The 20501-nt window shown below is 44.5% G+C and overlaps 2 protein-coding genes and 1 long non-coding RNA gene across 4 annotated transcripts in view; 1 reads left to right on the forward strand and 2 right to left on the reverse strand.

Moving 5' to 3' along the window:
• FOXL1 (forkhead box L1) overlaps positions 1-20501 on the reverse strand; it is a 31724-nt gene that overhangs the window by 9763 nt on the left and 1460 nt on the right. The gene's annotated exons all lie outside the window — the stretch shown is intronic.
• On the reverse strand, positions 307-19213 carry FOXC2 (forkhead box C2). Of its 2 annotated transcripts, none has more exons than XM_083752990.1 (2): positions 16967-19213; positions 307-1440 (listed from the first exon to the last, which is right to left on the reverse strand). In XM_083752990.1, the coding sequence occupies exons 1-2, from the start codon at positions 18440-18442 to the stop codon at positions 1399-1401; spliced, it is 1518 nt and encodes a 505-aa protein (XP_083609116.1). In that variant the 5' UTR covers positions 18443-19213; the 3' UTR covers positions 307-1398. The 2 variants fall into 2 exon arrangements, with proteins under 2 accessions (XP_083609116.1, XP_083609115.1); XM_083752989.1 differs by lacking the exon at positions 307-1440 and adding an exon at positions 13794-13910.
• LOC310851021 lies at positions 7820-12718 on the forward strand. Its single transcript, XR_014567538.1, has 3 exons — positions 7820-8767; positions 11343-11390; positions 12241-12718. It is a non-coding gene; the product is annotated as an uncharacterized lncRNA (long non-coding RNA).

Consider the following 20501-nt stretch of genomic DNA (forward strand, 5'->3'; position numbering starts at 1 on the left):
TTTAGATACTCTGCTGCTGATTTTTCCCTCTTTTATTTTTTATGCTACTGCTGCTGTTACAAGAATCTGCATTTTATTATGCATTCCACATTATTATAATTGTATCTACATAACTGTTTTGATTTTTATCTTGTCTAGATGTTATGTTATGATGTTATGTTATGTTATGTTATGTTTTCTGTGTTATGTTATGTTTGATGTTAAGTAATGTATTGACATTTGTATTCTATTTGTAAACCACCCTGTAATTTTTTGACAAAGTATATAAATGTATTTAGTTTTCCTATCATTTGAGAAACAGAAAATCATGAGATACACACACACACACTTTTGAGACTGTGTGTGCAGGCACTTAATGATATGTTTATCAGCCCAGTCCTATGCACATTTACTTAGAAGAAAACCCATTAATTTCAATGAGTTTTACTCCCCAGCTGATGTGCTATCAATGGGATTTACTCCCAAAGATCCGTGCATAGAATTGCAACTTGTATGTATGTGTTTACACACACACAGAGAGAGAGAGAGAGAGAGAAGCAGCAGCAGCACATTTAATATTTGAGTATCCATTATGGTTAGGTATGATGCAAACCTCTTATATTTGCTAATCCATTTACTTGCATCATTACTGAAATAGTTTTAAGCTTGAGAGGGCTGCTTTGAAAGCAGCGCCAAAGCTGTGAACATCAAAAGCTGAGTGCACGTCAAAACCCCTTGTGCTTTATTAAATATTTGAAGGATAAATAAAAACAGAATGACTACTAGATGGGTATGAAATAAATAATACCTATTAAGAACACAGGTAAACATACATCCATAATGTAATATGCCCATTTCAGAGCTTGCACGTGCAGAGGGGAAACACGTGGGTTTAAAATCCAAATTCATGGAAGAAAAAAGGGAGAAGAAAAACATTCCACCCACAGTGCCAAGCACACTTACCCGGAAATAAATTCTGTTAAAATAAATGGGATTACTTTTTGAGGAAAGAATGTCAAAATTAAAAAGCAAGAGGGAAAGAGTGGATCGAATGGGTGCGGCTGCCTCCTCTTCAGTCTTCATGAATCCACCAGATTCCTACTCCTGAACATATTAAGCAATTAAGTCCACTTAATGATTTCGGTGGGGTTTCCATGATTGAGGACCGGAGAGCATCTGCTGTGTAAGGGCAGCCAGGGCGTGGGGCGAGATTGGTGAAAAGAGAATCTTGACTCAGGAGCCAGTCGTTCGAAGTATCCCCTCCCGCTCCCCACTGAACATCAATTCGGATCATAAAAGTGAATGCGGATCAAAGTTCCGGGTGGTTCTGGCTCCTCAGCTGGCTCCGGAGCTCAGATCGCGGGGAAACCGAAGTGAAGTCCCCAAGGAAGTTACCATCTCTCCTTTTTTTCTCTCTGCCTAACACTTTCGTGGGAAAGACTGCTGGAATATCGGCGCTCTCTCCGCGACGAAAGGGGTGGTGGAAGGTTTCAAAAAGGACCATAATAAATAATACTCCTTTAGACCGCAGGGTAGTCGGATTTAGGAGCAGGTTTGCACGCGACTCCGGAGAGAAATGACGCTGGCCACGTTTGTAAGGGTGGGTTGGATGGGACACTTAAAAAGGGGGGGGGGGGATGCGGCAGTTTCCTAGAATGAGGAGAAATACGGTAACACACTAGAGACACTCAGGACACCAATCAAAGGCCTCCGAGCTTGTGATTGGCTAATTTAATATCTCTTCTCCATTACCGAAAATGAATGAAATTGACTAGAACGCCTTGTGGCTGAAGAGAGAGGGAAGTTACATTTTTTAAAAAAACACAATAAGAAGAAAGGCGTGGATAAATGGTTTCTGAGCATACGCAAAGAGCTTTCCCTTTGAACATCAGTAGCAGCCACCGCACTTAGGAGCACAAAGAGTTTCCAAAGCTTCCACTGAAGCCGGCTTCATTCCTTGGAAATGATCAGCGGGCAGAGAAATAGGAAAAGGTCGTCGCTCGACGGTCAGTTACTTGCTTTGCACGCAAAAGTTCCCAGGTGAAATCTCTGGTATATCTAGTTAGACGCATGGGCTTAGCCTGCCAAAGTTGTGAGCTTTTCTTGGGAAATCAGGGGTAATACCCCATAAATAGGAAATTGCGGGGGGGGGGGCTTCTGCTGGGGAGACAGAACCTTAGATAATTGAGTACTTTCAATAATATTTGTGGATCTAGGGGGCGGCTGTCCCCCCTTGGGTACGCCCATGGGTAGACGACATATGGGAAATAGCTACGGGGGTGGAGCCTCCAGCGGGGTCCCAATGCTTGTCACTGAAGCTCCCAGTCTGTGTGGGTATTCCCGCAGATGTGAGTGGAGGGATGCCAAGCTGAATCTTTGACCCGGGTGAAATAAAGCCTAGTTTTGCCCCTGCACTCTGGCTGATACCTGGGAGGGGGGTTGTGAGTTGGATGGAGTTGGACATTAAAGTTCTGCAGAGTCCAAGCATTGATCCATCTAGGTCCCTTGCCTATACAGAGAACCGCACTATTTGGATTCAAGCAGCGGGAGATTGAACCCCAAAACTAATGCAATGCAAAGCAGATGCGCTACCACTGAACTACTGCCCTTCCACTTCACTAAATGAATGGAAATGTTTTGGAGAGCCCCATAGCAGCCAAGTCGCTGAGGGGTCTTCACCCCCCCTCCCCATAAAATATTTGAGAAAATCTTTCACCCCCTAAGTTGATGGGCATTGCCATTCAAATTGTGTTTGTACCATGTTATGTGGGGCGGGGCTTACCTGGGCCCCCCAATATTCCATTCAAGTTGCCATCCCTGGAGAGCCCAAAGAAACTTCCCCTAGACCAGCCTGCTGTCCTCTGCCAGGAATACAGCCTTACCATTTCCATTCAGTTTCTCCCAGACAGGAGGATAATTCTATAGTGGGGGTGCACGGATAGGTAGTCTTAATTACAAAGAAGGATATAATGAATTTCATTGCTCCAGTACCTTTTATTTCCAGCTAACAAGAGTTCGAGAAACACTGTGCTTCTCATTAACTGAATTATTATTATTGTTTAATATATTTTTTGATTGATTTTCCAATATCATTCCAGTAGCAGCCTCATTATGACAATACCAATTGTGCCCAATTAATACAATTATTAATGCCAGTTATTCAAATGTAAAATCATACAAATCATATGATTTAATTAAACTGGCCCCCTCACATGCCAGAGGGGGCCAATTTAATCTAACTGAATTAATATTAGTACTAGTTTGGCACCACCCACACTTTGGAACTTCCTGCCTATTGACATCATGCAGATGCCTTCACTGCACTCTTTTCAGTGCCTGCTAAAAACATCTCCATTTAGGCAAGCCTGCCCAGATATGTAGAAAGCTTTTGTATATTTTATCTGTTCTTAATTTGTAATTGATTTTATTTTTAAAAAATGTTTTAAATAGTTGTTTTCAACTATTTTTCCTGTTAATTAAAAAAAAAAGCAGATTGCTTTGAGAGATTTTTTTACTAAAAAAACAAGTAGTATATCAATCTCATGAAATCAATTAAAATCAATTAAAATATTACTATCATATCATAATCAGCAATAATTCAAGATTGTAGTGCTCCTGTACAAAGCCCTAAATGGCACAGGGACCAAGTACTTGCAGGTTCACCTCCCCCAATTCCTGCCTGCCAGTGCTTTGAGGTCTGCAGCAAAGTCCGGTTCATGGCACAGCCAGTGAGTATGGCTTGGGACAGGTCCTTCTCCGCGGTGGCACTGTTTCTGGAACTGCCTCCCTGGGGAAGTGCACCTGCTTCCTACATTGTTCACATTTATTTGTGGGCTAAAGGCATGTTTGTTCTTGTGGACTTTTGAAACACAAATGTCTGTGGCATGAGTTGCTAACCTCCAGATGTTTTGCTGAACTACAAGTCCCATCATCCCTGACTACTGGCCATAGGAGCCAACTTCTAGGGGACGAAGGCCTCACCGCCCCCCTAAAATATTTGAGGGGGCCATGCCCCCCAAAGTTGCTGGGCATTGCCATTCAAATGGTGTGAGTGCACTGCATCATGTGATGGATTGTGTGGGGTGGGGAGGAGAAGAAGAAGAAGAAGAAGAAGAAGAAGAAGAAGAAGAAGAAGAAGAAGAAGAAGAAGAAGAAGAAGAAGAAGAGTAGTTTGGATTTGATATCCCGCTTTATCACTACCCTAAGGAGTCTCAAAGCGGCTAACATTCTCCTTTCCCTTCCTCCCCCACAACAAACACTCTGTGAGGTGAGTGAGGCTGAGAGACTTCAGAGAAGTGTGACTAGCCCAAGGTTACCCAGCAGCTGCATATGGAGGAGTGGGGAATCGAATCCAGTTCACCAGAATACAAGTCCACCTTGTCTTAAGTCGGCACCTCTGATACTGCCGGGGCCTTATAGCAATTGGAATCCAGCAAAATCTGGAGGACTACTAGCCCCCCACCTCATCCCCAGTATATTGCAGTCTTGACTTTACAGTCGTACCTTGGTTCTCAAACAGAATCCATTCCGGAAGTCCGTTTGACTTCTGAAAACTTTTGGAAACCAAGGTGCTGCTTCGCATTGGCTGCAGGAGCTTCCTGCACTCAATCAGAAGCTACGGAAGCCACGTCGGACATTTGGCTGCCCAATAAAGTTCACAAACTGGAACACTTACTTCTGGGTTTGCGGCGTTCGGGAGCCAAAATTTTTGAGTCACAAGCCGTTCAAGAACCAAGGTACGACTGGACTTGCATTTAGTGTTGAATAATGTATTTTCAAAGATGATGTATAGATTGTGTTTTGATGTCATTTCATCACTCTGAACTCCCATGAGGGAAAGTGGGGGGGGTATAAAAATGAAACAAATAGATAACAATAGTAAGAACCTGGAGTGTATGAGCAGAATAAAATAGTATGGCATTTTGAGCCTCCAAAAAATGCTCTAGAAATTATCTTGCCCATCATCTTTTTAATGTGGCTTTGAATCATCATAAAATTAACATGAAATTAGTACATATGTATTTGGCACCTTTCCTTTCAAGGAACTCGAGGCAGCTGACATTTTTCTCTTCACATCAACCCTGTGAGGTAGGTGAAAGAAAAAGAGGGAGGGAGAGAGAAGAGGAAGTAACTGGTCCAATGTTGCCTAGTGGCTTTCCTGGCTAAGTGAGGAGTTCAGCTGAACCTCCCTCAATGGGCATCCTTAACTGCTACACCACACTGCTTCTGTAAGAGAGCTGATATAGCTCCGTGGCTCAGAAGCCTGAGCTATAAAATCCCTGGTTTAAAGGCTGCCTTAGCCACAAACTTACTAGGCAAACCAGCTTCTCACAGCCTCAGTCCTCTCCCACATCTTCAATATGGGGGTGAATAGTAACATAGGACTTGCCGATCAGAAGGTAGGCGGTTCAAATCCCCGTGACGGGGTGAGCTCCCATTGCTCCTGCCAACCTAATGGTCAGGGGTCCCTTTACCTTTACCTTTACATGCATGTGAAGAACTTTAGAGCAGGGGGTGGGCAGACATCAAGTTTATCTTATAAGCTTTGGGGTTGGTTTGTTACTAAAAATCCAATATCTGCACACGGGAACCATGTGCAAAAGACATATTTAGATTTTTTTTTAAGGGAGGGTCCTTCTGAGAACATTCTGAACCCCAAGAATTTGTTTATCAGGACTGAGTTGAGTGCATGGCCTTTCACTCGCAAAATTGCTGCTTTCTTCATTTCAGCAACCTTATTTAGGTAAGAAACATCCTCTCGGTGCTGCTATTCCTAGACAATTAAGAAATGGAAACCCTTGGTGATCTATTGCAAATTATTGGGATTGACCAGAAGATCTTTTCTGCTCAGCCTTGCTTTAAAATATTCTGAACTACTCTATAAATGTTTCTGTGGTTGTAACAACTGAAGAAGTTGCCATTAAATAATTGTTGCAGCTGTGGTAACAAGCACTGGATTTGCAGGACCTGGGTGCAAATCTCATAAACTGAGGCAAGGCATATGCCCCCAGCCTCGGTTTTCTACAATTTGTAAAAATGCAAGCACTAGTGAAGCTTCTCACATGGTGGTTGGGAAGGAAAACTGTCAAAAGGCATTTTTTTCTGGGTACAATGCTGTGTAAATAGTCAGGTTTATTATTAGTAGTAATAACAACAGTAATTGTGTTAATAGATTGCTGAATAAAGTACTGAATAAGAATAGCAGACCACCAACTCTCCTAACTAGAGCTACAATCTGGTTAAATCTTATGATTTTTTTAGTCCATTTATCTATTGATTAAATGTGCATTGTCTGAACCCATCCAAGGAGCTTCCTTGCCAGAAAGAAGATTCTGCTCCAAATGCCACTTGCAAAAGCAAGGAAGAGAGAACACTGTGGTCGCCCCCATCAGCCGAAGGACCACTGATTGCTATTCAGGAAGAACACCAGCAAGGAAAGATCAGCCTGGCCTGAACTGCTTTTAGCATCTAAAGCCTTAAAGAACTTGGGATCTGGTTACCTAAGAGACTGCACTTCACAGATGGGTCTGACAGCCCTGCATGTCCCGGAGTGCACTTAGTTTGTACTAGAAACTGGGCTTTTAATGTTACAGCTCCATCCCTCTGGAATAAGGTACCAGCTGAAATTAGACAAGTGTCCAGAGTCTTGTTATTTAGGCAGCTACTGAAGACACTTTTAAGAAGTTAGTTAACAGAGAGGATGTATGTTTCTTTTGTTGTCTCTTTATGATGGGTGTTTTTTGTTCAGCAGTGTCAGCACTGGATCTAAGGGAACTTCACATTTCCATGTTTTTGTTATTCTTCTAATTATAATATTCCAGTACTTTTGTGCATAAAGACATGTCCACCACATGTGGTAATATGCTTCATTCTGCATTTTGTACTCCCAGCATATTTTCAAATAATTATAATCTGATCCTTTTTAACCAGAGATGCTGGGAACTGAAGCTGGGACCTTCTGCACGACAAGCAAGTTTTCTGTCTCTGAGCTCCAGTCCGCCAGGGGCTCAGCTTTTCAGCCAGGCAATTATGCTGAGGTGCAGGGTATGACCAGAGTTCAAAAGTTCCCTGGTTCAATTCCCAGCATCTCAATATATGACTGAGAGAGATTCACTGTCGGAAACCCTGGAGAGCTGCTACCAGTCTGTGTAGCCAGTACTGATCAGGCTAGAGTCCAAGTATCTGACTCTAAGACAGCTTCTTATGCTCTTAAACTGGCTTGCAAAAAGGACCCAGCAATGCCCTGTAGCAGGTGACCCGTATGTTTCCTAAAGTGAGCAATCAAGGAACCCCCATTGGCTGTATCCCTTCCTTTAATTCACAGCAGGTGAATTTCTAAAAGAATCAGTTAAAACCCTCTTCTGTCATGTAACAGGGAGGAAGCGCTGTTGTTTGTTGCTTTGGCTGACAGCACTGGAAACAGACACATGATACAAAAAAGCTCCCATTGTTTGTCAGGACATACTTTGCCAGATTAAATTGGGATGGGGTGGCGGGGGGGGGATAGACACTTCTTACTCCCCCTGCTCCTCGTGTCTAAAGTTCTAAGTGAGTTTGGCATTTGGATTTCTTGATATTCCCTTGCACAGGCTCTGCGAGGCCAAAATAAACTCAAAGTCCATGGAGGAGGCAGAGAGGCAGAGTCTTATAGACCCCGGAGTAACAAACAAGCCATTGTTCTCCAAGGAAGGCTTCGTCTCCCTACAGCCATTCCGCCAGTGTAAGGAGGGCAAGACCCACATCCTGTCATCTTAAGTAGGCAGACCCTGGTCAGGTTTTGAAAAAACTGCTTGGTCTGCAGAGATGTCAGGTAGCATCACAGGAGAATCAGAAGAGCCCTGTTGGATCAGCTCAAAGGTGCATCCATCCCAGCATCCTGCTCTCACAGTGGCCAACCTGGTGCTTAATGGAAGCTCTTGAGGAGGACCTAGGCGAGTGCAAGAGCACTTTCCCCACTTGCAATTCCCAGTGGTATATATTGCCTCTGACACTGGAGACAGAACATAACCATCAGGTACAGCCTTCTCCTCCATGAATCTGTCTAACCTCTTTTTAAAACCATCCAGCCCTGCATCTTGCTATAGCAAATGCCATAGTCTTAACTATGTTCTGTATGAAGAAGCACCATGTTTTGCCTGTCCTGAATATTCAGATTTACTGCATGGCCCCACGTTCTAGTATTATATTGGGGAGAGAGAGTAGGGGAAGATCTCATAATCCAAACCATGCATAATTTTATTCATCACTAGCAGGTCTCCTTACTTGCCTTTTGTCTAAACAAAAAAAGCTCCAGATGTTGTAAACTTTCCTTTGTTAGAAATCAGAGCCTAACTGAAAGCAGGAGCTTGACCATCTGTGAAATGGACACAGCCATTGTAGGCTTTGTACAAGAATCCGTCCTATTATTGTACTCCCCCTACCCCCTGGTGACAGGCTACTTCCTGCACACTCACAATTCCAGCTATTTGTCTAGAGGATGACTATGGGGTAAGTAGAGTGGAAGGGAAGGGCCCGTTCTCTTACAATCTGAATTCTGCTGGATCTAACCCCAGGTCCCATCTAGCTAAAGCAGAAGTCTTCAGCTTTTTCACACTGTTGGTTAATTCTTTCCTATATATTTCTATGGTGGTTATATTGCTGTTGCGACCCATCTTACATCAGGCCGCAACCTGGCAGTGGGTCGGGACTCCCAACCCATCCATTGAAGGCTAAGGAGTTAATGCAATTTGTTTCCACCAGCAGCCAGTTCAACATCCCACTGATTGTGCACAGAATCTGATATTCAAATGTATGTTTCTTCTGAAAGCGGAGGTTTCATTTAGCTATCATAGTAGCAACTGTGCCTCTTCTTTAATTTAAAAAAAAAAAATGTAGGAAGGGAGGTTATTGGTTTGTTTTTGTTTTATGTATTTGTGTTCTTATGTTGTATTTTTATGTTGTGAGTCGCCCTGTGATCTTAGGATGAAAGACGGTATACAAATTTAAACAACAATAATGAATACCATCATTAATAACTACTGAACTAGCTACGATATATGCATACTGTTGATAGAGCAGTTTGGGTGGTTTTATTATCTTTGTCTGCTCACCCCCAAGTTTCCCAGGATTTATTTACTTTCTGAACAAAAATACAACCCAAATGCAGCTACAGCAATCAGCTTGGTCCAATAATACTACAGCTAGTGACTCACTTTTAAGCAGAAATTAAGGTTGACACGGAACATATCCAACATTTCCTCAGGCGTGGGGGCCGTGTTTCCTTTTAAAACTTGGTTTTAGATTTTAAAACTTGTTCCCTTTTAAAACTTGGGGTTTACATTTAAAATTATTATTTGGCTTTCCTGTCACTGAAATCTAAATTTAGTTGTCTCCTTCAAGGAGAAAAAAATAATAATAACTGGAAGTAAATGGTGAAAGCTTTTGTCACTCGGAGGCAGGGAGAGAAGAACTGGAGGACTGTTTTAAAAAAAGAAGGAAGGAAAAAGACTTCAGCAGTTTAGGCTTATATGGATGAAATCTCTTGTAGGCAGGGATAAAAGGAGGCTGTAATCTTAAGCATCCATCATGGGAAGCATATTGCATTGAAATCACTGGGATTTACCTCCAAGCAACAGAGTAATTAAGACTGAACCGAAACACCAAACCATTGCATTTTTAGTTGAATTGATTCTAGTTAAAACTTAAATCTAGGTATCAGCAACAGTAAAACAAAAGCAGGCCTTCTTTCATTAGAAATGAATTTGAATGTCCACTGGGAGTGTGTCCCCCCCCCAAAAAAAATATCCTGAACTTTTTATACTTTAGAAACCTGGTGCAGGAACACATCCAGTGCCACTGCCTCAAATAAGATTTCAGCAATAACAGTTCTGCATTTTTCAAAGAAACAAAGATGGTGTTGGGAAGAGGATAAAAGTATGTTTAAGGGGAAAGAAAGGTAATTTGAAAAGGTATATAAGGTGGTAAAATATATTACAGTCGTCAGCACAAAAAGCCAGCCATTACCAGCATCAAATTGCATATAATTGAGCCAGCGTCACCGATCACGTATAACAGATCAAACGTTCATGTCACCTCCAATATCACCTTTCTGAACAGAGTCTGTTCACACATGCAAATGTGAATCACCAAGGATTGAAAAATCAAGTGATTTTGACTCAGTTGCATGTGCAACATAGTATGTCCCATGATTACCTGAATTGTACTGCTGAATGCCCCATTTGTGAGAAAGCTATAAAATCCTCCTTTGCTAGGAGTAGGAAAAAAATCCAGTCAAGTCCAGGGATCACCAGGTCACCCCTTGGATGCTCTATTGTAAAATCAACCATTATCAGGTCCTTCCTTTGGCAGGGGAAAATCAGCCCTAATGGATTCAACAGTTCCTCTAGAAAGAATTGTCTGACTTCAAGCAATATTCCAGGGCTATTTATTTCCTTTCTTATTGACTCGCACTGTAATTTTCACATCTCATTGGCATTCAACTCCCACCTGACAATTCTATCCTTTATATGTCCACCAACTAAGATTTCACTTCATGCATCTGACAAAGAGGGTTTGTGTACACAAACACACTTATTTTAAATTTCAGTCTTCAAGGTACAAGACTTTTGGGAGTGATGGATTGTGGAGCTTGCCTTAAATTCATGGAGTTGTCTCAGAGAATTTCCTCTGAATGACAGCTATCTAATACTTGAGGGAAGCAGTCTGCACATGCTGAGAGGTACCATCGGCATTATTTCACCTCCTGCAAAGCGGGGGCCACAAGCTGCATAACAGACAAGGATGGGGGGGATGGGCTGGAACTGTCCTACCACACACCAAGGATGGGGAATCTGTGGCTTCCTGTTTCTTGGCTGCAGTTCCCTCATCCCTAACCATTGAGTATGCTATCTGGGGTTGATGGGAGTTGTAGTCCATCAACATCTGGAGTGCCACAGGTTTCCCCATCCCTGACTGAAGCTAGGTCCGCTCAGCGGTTAATAATAATCGTAACTAATCATCTCACTTTTTAAAATTTAAATTGAAGGGTGGGCCTCCTTCCTCCACCACCATTGCCACTGGCCCACATCAAGCATGGGAATTCAGCCAAAGTTTCCAGCTGAACAACAAGAGCAAAATTCTTAGGCTAATGTTGGCTTTAAACCCAGAACCTCCATAACCCAATGTTTAAAACATGAAATTGAGCAGGGCAGAAGTAAACACATAGAAGAGGGTAGGATGAAAGCAAGAAGTTGATTCCCATTGCTGCTGCAATCAGTGGAACTTTGCAATCCAAGAACTATTCATTCTTTAATTGTAGCAGTTATTTGAGGCAGGGATGGTTGTATAACAGTATTTTTAAATATAAAAAAGTTCTGCTTTTTCAGGAGTTCCTGAAGAGAAGACTGAGAGGGGGACCCTCAAGAGAGAAAGCTGTGAGCAGCCTATTGCAATTATTACAATTCTTTATCATTTTGGGATGTGACTTGCACCCAAAGTCCTGGTATAAGGAATATCAGTAGGTAGCTAATAGAGTATTCTCTCCTTCTTTTGCTATGATCCTAAAGGGCTCCATGAGAAATAAATGTGCTAATTATCCCCAAAATAGGAGCTACAACTAGATTGCTGTATTAGATAGTAAACATTTTGGATCCTATAATAAAGCAGGGAATTTTAATTGACTGGTTCCAAGTTCTTCAATTTAAACAAATGGGCAAATAGACAAAACCTCTCTAAAATATTTTGAAAATAAGACAACAATTTAATAAACGGAAACATTCATGTTTATTAAAAGAAAAGGTCATGCTTGATTTTTTAACAATTCTCTAATTACAATACCTGGGCCAAAATAAATACCCTGAAAATATTAACAAGTGTGTCCTAAATGTACATCTTTGATTATTATAAATTCCCTCCTCCCTAACAAACTGAGCTCCTCTCTGAACCAATTTAAGTTTACTGTCTCGATAAAATTGTGAGACCCACTATTCTGTGGCCATTTACTTGAGAGAAATTCTCCTTCAGTAAAAGTACGTCTGGGTATACACGCTTAGGCAGGTAGTAAATCATGGATAGATAGGCAAATGAATAGACTAGATACAGGGATTTTAAGAACTTGGCAATTATATAGCACTTTCCCTTAAATGCTTCCCATATATCAGGGACAGTCTACATTTAATCTTGAGGGGTCTGGATTTGTTGTTTAAAAGAAATTCCAGGATCCACTACTGTGTGTTGTATTTTCAAAGTAAGAGTGACTATTCAGTACTCTCTTTGCTTGAACAGGATGTGTCACAGAACTGGGGAAAACACAGAAGAAAGCAACCAAATGGGTTTCGGGCTTTCCCTAGAAGGAAAGGCAAAATGGTTTGGGGTTTGAGAGGAATGACAACTAAACGAGGACATGGAACATGGTTATAAACATGGCAGAAGTAAACAGAGCACAGTTTTTATCTCTTATAATGCACAAATCTGGAGTCATCTAATTATGTCAATGCGGGATGCATAAAAGAAAATGCTCTTTTACAGACTGCTATGGAATTCACTGCCACAAGATGTGGTGGCAGCTTTAAAAGCAGCATTGGCCAACTTCATGGAAGAGGAGAGTCTGCCAATAGCTTTCCTTCATGATAGCTAAATGGAGCCGTCACATATAAAAGAAGTATCCCTCTGTATAATACAAGTTGCAAACCACAGGGGAGGTCTGTTCCTTTCAGGTCCTGCTTCTTGGCTTTCCAGAGGCATCTGGGCAGCCACTGTGAAAACCAGGTTGGACTCCAGCTCCCATCAGCCCTAGCTAGTGTGGCGAATGGTCAGGGATGATAGGAGTTGCAGTCCATAAATAACTGAGTCACTAAAGGTTCCTCAACACCTCACCAGAGGAACCTATGAAGCTCCTTTTATGCTTGAAACTCTAAAAAGGCACAACTGATTTGTACTTGTATGTGATCCTAAACATACACTCTTGGTTAAGAGTATAACAGACGCCTAGCTTGGCTGAGACCAGATTCTTCGCAAGAATTCTCGCAATCTGCAGGCACTGGGCTGCCCATCAAAAACCAACTAGTGCCTTCCCCTACGCCTAGTTCTGCCATGCATTTCTTTCAGCCGTCCTCAACACAGCCCTGCAAGGTAGACCAGTAGATTGTCCCCATTATTACAGGTGGAAGCAGAGAGGTTGCCATATCCCACCAAAAGAGGTTTTATAACTAGAGATGGAGAAACTGGCCCTTCAGAAGGTGTTTTTTGTTTGTTTGCTTGCTTGCTTGCTTGCTTGCTTGCTTGCTTGCTTGCTTGCTTGCATGCTTGCTCGCTTGCTTGCTTGCTTGCTTGCTTGCTTGCTTGCTTGCTTGCTTGCTTGTTTTTTACTACAGTTCCCATCTTCCCTTTTTAGTCCGCTGGCTGGGGCTGATGGGAGTTGGAGTTCAACAACATCTAGAGGGCCACACATTCCTAAACCTGGGGTACACCCTGCCCCTCCCTCCCATACAGTACTTTTATTCTTTAGATGTATTTCTTTGCTATAGCTCTTCCCCACCTGCCCCAAACTGTCCACCTTTATTCTCTTCCACGGAAGTCTTGAAATCAGTTAAAATCCATCCAAATATTGGATTTTGCGTGGAAAGGGGGTTACTAATAACTAGGGCAAACAGTTTTTAAAAAACAGATTTTTTATTTTTTTAAAAAGGAAAGAGAAGAGAAAACAAGAGATTCCAGTATCTAGCACCCCACCCTAAACATCTTTTTAAACCCAACCCAACCCCCAACCCCCCACTGATTTGAAATGTGGCCGGAGCTAGCGGCTGTACTTGATTCTTAATCCTGCAGGTTAAGAAATAACAATTTACCTTCTAAGCGGAGACCCACCGCGACTCAAATGTATGTTGCCTTTCTTCACTACCAGCCTATCCTTCACAAACACAGACACTTCGCCATTGTTGCAAAATGCTTGCAGGCTAGCGGAAAAGAGTAGCGCTTTATCCATGCTCAGAAACACATTACGTACGTGTGTATTATCATCATGGGCGTAGCCAAGGAGGGGCACGGAGGGGCAGCTGCGTCCCCAATCAATGAAAATCAATAAAAATACATAGCTGAGGTTCTGCCCCCCCCCCTAAAAATAGGCCTGCCCCGCCCGACAAAAGGCTTGCTTCCCTCCCCCCAACAAAAATCCTGGCTACGCCTATTATTATTATTAGTAGTAGTAGTAGTAGTAGTAGTAGTATTAAACAGCAGTGGTGCTCAAGGAGGTATAAGGGAATGGGGATTCCAGGGCGAAGCTTACCGATCTAACCTCCTTTAAGATATTCCTATTGAGCTGACACAGATTTTGGTTAAGGACGCAATTCCTTGGACGTGGTAGGAAAGTCCTATGGAACTTCGTGGGATTCTCCCTTCGAGGCGGAAGCTACGGAGCTGCAGAGGGATTCGCTTGCAGGACTGCAGTCCTTGATCCCATTTAGCAGATCCCATTTAGTTTAGTGAGACTTGCTTCCCAGTAAGCGGTCTAGGGGATCCTATTCAAACAGCCTTTCCTTGGAAATCAGACCCAGGTATTAAATCCGTAGAGCTGCTTGCCAGCTGATAAATCGTATCGCAATCGGGACACTACTTCGAATCTATTAATTCAAATCGGGATGTTAATTCGAAAAGTGTTGTAGCGCAGCTTTTTGGGGGGATGTGGAGAACAAAACCCAGGTGACCTCCCATGGGCATTCTCCTGTGTGTGACACATTTAAAACACAAGCAATGACAATGTTCGTTTATCTAAGCACCGAGATATAAAAGCTACTACTACTACTACTACTACTACTACTACTACTATTATTACATATAGACATCAAGATTTCGGAACTAACTTAGGAAACCAGAATATTTTCTTCTTCTTTTGTCTTCCAGCCCAAGCCGGAATAAAGGCAGGGGGGGTAAATGAATAGAAAATAATCTACCCGAAAATAAAGTGGGGACGGGGGACAAAGAGAATGAAAAAGGGTGTAGGATAGCATAATTAAACTGCTTCATTTAAAAAATAAGCGTTACATTGCCTGCTTTAATTTTTTTAAAATCTATATTATTTTGTCTGGAAGCCGGTGGATTTAAGAATCGGGGTAGTGAATGTTTCAATTCCTCTCGTTGGGGAATGGGTTTCACTCCGATTTATTACATCTGTGGCGGGAACCCCCCCCCCCCCATTGCTAGGGGATTTTTATTCTATTATTATTTTTATTACAGTATTATTATTATTATTATTATTATTATTATTATTATTATTATTATTATTATTACAGTATTATTATTCCTCTTCATTAGGAGCTACACTAAAGCTCTCCAACGGCGGGATGTTAACTACTCAAAAGGAAGTCCCATAAAATTCATTGGGGCTTACTCCCAGGTAAAGAGCGTTAGGATTGCTCCTAAGCGCGACAGCGATTTTCGTTCCGACCGCTTCGCACTTATCCACAAGTGACCCTAGCGCAACTCTGGAGGGCGATTTTACTCGGAAGCGAGAGTCAAGGCATCCGTTGGGGTTACTGTCCATGAAACATATTTAGAATTGCAGCTTTAAACCGGGTTTTGAACTTCGAAGGCTAACCCTACATTGCCTGGGGCCGTTCTTGTCCTGATCCCGTGTCAAGACCATTCACAAGTGACGCGCCTCTCAGAGACCTCCCTGGTCTCGATTCCCCCCCCCCCCATCTCCTCAGCTGCCTTGCAGGCCTGCACTTCGTTTTTCTTATCATATTTTCGAAGGGTGGAGAGTGGAAGGGGAAGAGGGCTGTAAGCAGGAAAACTGCAGAAATTCACACAAACATGCGGCAGACTTTTTGAGGAGAAATAAACAGCACGGATTTATTTATTTTTTTCCAAGAATGAGTACAACAATTAAGACCACATAAGACAAAACAAACGTGACAGAGAATTCAAAGAGAATGTGTTTTTTCCCTAAATGCATTTTGTCTGTTTTTAAAGGATCAGTTCAGAGTGGGAAATCTATTTTACATTTTTTTTAAAAAAATCACACACTTGTTGTTTTCTATCTCTGTTTTTCTACTGAAAGTATCAGATACTTTACTCTTTAAAAAAATGTGTGTTTTCCAATACTTCCCATCCACAACAGTTCATCAAGGGGAAACAACAATAAATTATTCATTTTTTTGTAATTCACTTTTAAAAGGGAAAAGGGACTTTTGATGCGTATTTGTTCACAAAACCCGAAGAAAACAGGAGGACATGTACTGATCATTAATTTTACAGAAGGAAAAAGATGGGCAACATGGGAATTTTTTAAAGGAATAATCCAGTGAACTCAACTTTAAATATTATATTAATAATGGCTCTCCACTTAAGCCTGATTTCCACACATATTTACAACGCAATAAACAGAAACGCCCCTCCAAAAAAACAAACCCCCCCAAAACCCCCAACACCAAAACGTATACTTTTATATAGCTGTATCTATAATTATTTCTTTCCCTTTCAAAAAAACCCTATAAATGGTCGTTGTGGAAATGGTGATTCTCTATAAGTTAACATTATCCGAGATCACCGTCCTTTTTTCTTTTCACAAAATAAGTTTTGCCACTGTCCTTTACTAATATATTTAACTTTCGTTAAAAAGATGCCTCCTCAACTCCCCCAAGTATAATTAACTTGAATTGAAAGAAGGCACTGAAGAACAACCCCCTCGCACGCACGCGCGCACACCCCAAACAGGGATTTTAGGGTTCGTAAAGTTCTATTTTGTGGGGCGGGTCACTTTTTCGCCCCAGTCTTTCGTTTGAATAAGATGTCGTTTAAAAACAAAGCACAGCGCTAATTTCCTTCTATCCAATCTGAAGGGTTCGCTTAAACCCCCTCCCTTTGTTTGTTTGTTTGTTTGTTTGTTTGTTTGTGTTTCCCAGGAGTCGCTCAATCAATACTTAGTGCAGTCATAGGAATAAGGGGTGGTGGTGTGGCGGTATATGGAGGGCGCAGCTCTATAGGGGATCTGGCAGGTGGAGTTGGTGCTCACCTGTTGCTCGCTCAGCGCTGTCGAGGTCTCTAGCCCCAGCCGGTGAGTGTTGAACATTTCCCGCACGTTGGAGAAGTTCTGCTGTTGCGCCCCGAAGGCGTGGCTGGGCAGGTGGTGGTTGATCTCCGACGTGTGGTTCAGGTACCAGGAGGCGGCGGCGGCCGTGGCTTGGCCGCCGGCTTGGTGGTGAGGGAGAGCGTGGTGGTGATGATGGTGATGATGGTGGTGGTGGCTGGGGGTGAGGGTCCCCTCCTGCTGCTGCCCCCCTCCCGAGGCCAGATTCATGGAGGTGAGGGGCGAAGAGGCGCCGTTGCTTTGCTGCTGCTCCGAGATGGAGGCGGCGGCTTCCTCCAAGGTGGTGGGCACACACAGGTGAGCGTTCCTCTCGCCCGTGTAGAGGCTCATGGCGCGCATGCTGCATTGGTAGCTGCCACCGGCCTCCCCCAAGCCCCCCTGGCTACAGGCCTGGCTGTAGATGGACGGGGCTTGCGCCTGGGCGTACCCGAGGGGCAAGGAGGACACCATCCCGGCCGTCCTGCTGACGGGGCTGAGCTCGCCCGGCGGCGAAGTCCGTAGAGTCATGATGTTCTCCACGCTGAACCCCGACAGCCCATTGGTGCCGGCGCCCGGGTGGTGGGGATCACCCGGCAGCGAGCTTTCGGTGGACACCGACGGCGTGGACGCCACGCTCCGCGGGCTATCCTGCAGGGCGCTGCCGCTCTCCGGGCTGAGGGTCTCTACCTTGGTGATGATGGGCAGGTCCGGCGAGGAAGCCTCGCTCTTGATGACGATCTTCTTCTCAGACGGGGCGGCCGAGGAAGAAGGCGGCGGCGGGGCAGAGGCGGACAAGGAGGCGTTGCCGGCGTTGTTGGACTGCGGCGTGTCCTTGGAGACGTCGGCGGCCTTCAGGGGCTCCTTGAGGTGCCTTTCCCGGAGCGTGTCGTCCTTCTCCTTGGAGACGTCTTTCTTCTTGAAGCGCCGGCGGCGTCGGAGGAAGCTGCCGTTCTCGAACATATTGTAAGAATCCGGATCGAGGGTCCAGTAGCTCCCTTTGCCCGGCTTCTTGTCGTCGCGAGGCACCTTCACGAAGCACTCGTTGAGCGAGAGGTTGTGGCGAATGGAGTTTTGCCAGCCCTGCTTGTTTTCCCGGTAGAAAGGGAAGCGGTCCATGATGAACTGGTAGATGCCGTTCAAAGTGATCTTCTTATCCGGCGCGTTCTGGATCGCCATGGTAATCAGGGCGATGTAGCTGTAGGGCGGCTTCACCAAGTCTTTGGGCGCCGTGGGCTGGTGAGGGTGGTAAGGCCCGTACGAGCGCCCCATACCGGCCGCGTACTGGTCGGGGTGCCCCGGGTAGACCCCCATGGAGCCCGCCATGCTGCCGTAAGTCCCAGCCGTCCGGTAATAGTTCTGCTCGCTCAGATAAGGGACCACTCCCAGGGCGTTGGGGTCTGAGACGGAGTAGCGGGCCTGCATGGCGTCGGTTTTTTCAAAAAAAAATTCCCCTCCCTCCAAAAAGCGACAACAAAGTCAGATCTAGTAGAGGGAAGGCGAAGAAGAAAGGGGGAAATGTGCCCCCCTATGGCCTAGTCGCGTTGTTCTCGGGAGACCAAATCGCTGCCCCCCGCCCGCCCCCTCCAATCTCCTCCGCTGAGCGAGGCCTCCTCCTCCTCCTCCTCAGAGCCAAAACATTCTCCGAAGCTGCTTTGCAAAATGGTCGAAACTCTCAAGCTCTTGCGCGGCGATCTGTCGCTGGGATCTCCTCCCGCATGGTAGAAAAGCGACGACGATGCTCTGGGAAGGAGGAGCAGCGCAATCAATGCACCGGCGTACCAAGTTTTTTTTTTTCTTTCTGAAAAGCAAAAACAAAAAAGCGCGACGACAGGCCAAGCGGACGGATGGAGAGGCAGATTTTCGCAAAGGAGGGAGGGGAATGACAGCAATAATCTTGTAAGAAGAAAGGGGTGAAGGGAGGCTATCGCTCAGGGCTCTCGCTTGCTCCGCTGTCTCTGCCCGCAAAGGCTGGCGACCCGCCGGCTCCGTTTGTCCCGGGTGAAAGCGGAGCGCGTGTAAACAAAAACAAGCCGTCGGAATCCAAATAAACGGTTCCTGTGCCGGCGACGCGCGCGCCACTCTGGAGCACAGCGCGAAGGGAGCCTCCGAGAAGCCCCGCGCCAGGCGAACTCCCCATCGAGGGCTGGAGAAAAGTTTCCAAAACTTCCCTTGCGGAAGGCCCGTTTTTACTCCTCGCTGGCCACGCCTCCGCCCTGCGCTCTCCGCCAATGGCGGCCCGGCTTGTGCTCGGGAGGGCCAATGGGAGAGTCAGAGGAGAGCGCCGTAAGGACGCGGCGGGGCTCCGGGAAGCGCGGCGAAGTTCGGGGTGGCTTCTGGCGTCCGCCTTCGCGGGTGGAACTGGGGCGATTCTGGAGCGCGAGGAGTAGGGTGGGTGCCGGGTGGGAGAGGTGCGATCGGTGGGATCCGAGGTCTGATTCGGTTTAAAGCCGAATCAGAAACCGTTGCGCAAAGGCATCCGCGTTCTTAATTTAATTCCATCTATTTTAAAGATTGGAGCCACCATCTCCGAAAAGGCTACTGTTCTAAAATATTTCCCCGCACTGGCAAATCTCCTATATGAAGCAAATTTTCCTTTTCAGGGTCGTTTGACTTTTTTTAAAAAATGAAATCTCTCCTCATCCGACACCAACGATAACAATGCCTGAGCGCCAGTCTAGGCTACTTTCTTAAATTTTAAAGGGCGCTTAAGGCAGCGCAGGGGATTTGTTCGCTCCCCTGCACCCGATGCGCCAAATCGATTTGCAATGCAAAGGAAAAAGCAAAGTTGTTTTTTAAAAAATAGAATTACTTGACACCTCCGTCCTAACCTCATTTAACACCTCGGTCCTAAATACCTGAGATTAAGTTCCAAGGAAAGTGCTTCCCCCGCTCTTTTTTTCTTTTCTTTTTCTTTTTACCACCGAGGCTCTTGCTTCGAATGAAATTGTGTAGGTTTCAGTTGAGATTTCTCGCGCGTCGAGAGTGCTTAACGACTTCACAGCTAATGTGCATCAATTTAGATATTCAGTTTCTTTAAAAAGATGGCTTGAAAGGGATTTTGTTAGACTGACGAGGCCCCCTCCCCGCCGCCCAATTCGACTCTCTAATTATTCCATTAGAGGCAATTAGGCTTGGTTAATTAGGGACGCGAGCCCGCAACCTAGGTGTGATCCCCCCCCCCCCAATTTCCCGGGTCGGGACGCTCCGCTGTGCAAAGCAATTGCAAACGGGGTGGAGAGGAGAGGAAAACAATTATATTTTATTCCTTCACTTCCAATTCCATTATTATTCTTATTATTATTAAAAATCTGACAGTCAATTTCGATGTTTAAACAATATCCAAACTCCTTTAGGCTTGCTTCCTTCCTCCCTACCCCGGTTTAAATGTGCTTTTCCCACAAAGTTTCTGCTGCGATTTTTAAAATGAATGATATGACTCCGGGGACGGGTGAAGTGCTCACCGGAATGTTTTACGGTGCAA

This window comes from Podarcis gaigeae (genome assembly GCF_964106915.1).
Source record: "Podarcis gaigeae genome assembly, chromosome: 8".
NCBI lineage: Eukaryota > Metazoa > Chordata > Lepidosauria > Squamata > Lacertidae > Podarcis > Podarcis gaigeae.

Excerpts from the sequence above, each read along its gene's own strand:
- FOXC2 (XM_083752989.1), bottom strand. The coding sequence starts at position 18,442 with ATGCAGGCCCGCTACTCCGTCTCAGACCCCAACGCCCTGGGAGTGGTC. Across the intron at positions 13,911-16,966 it reads CAGCGCTGAGCGAGCAACAG|CCTGCAAGCATTTTGCAACA; the intron begins GTGAGCACCAAC and ends CTTTTCCGCTAG.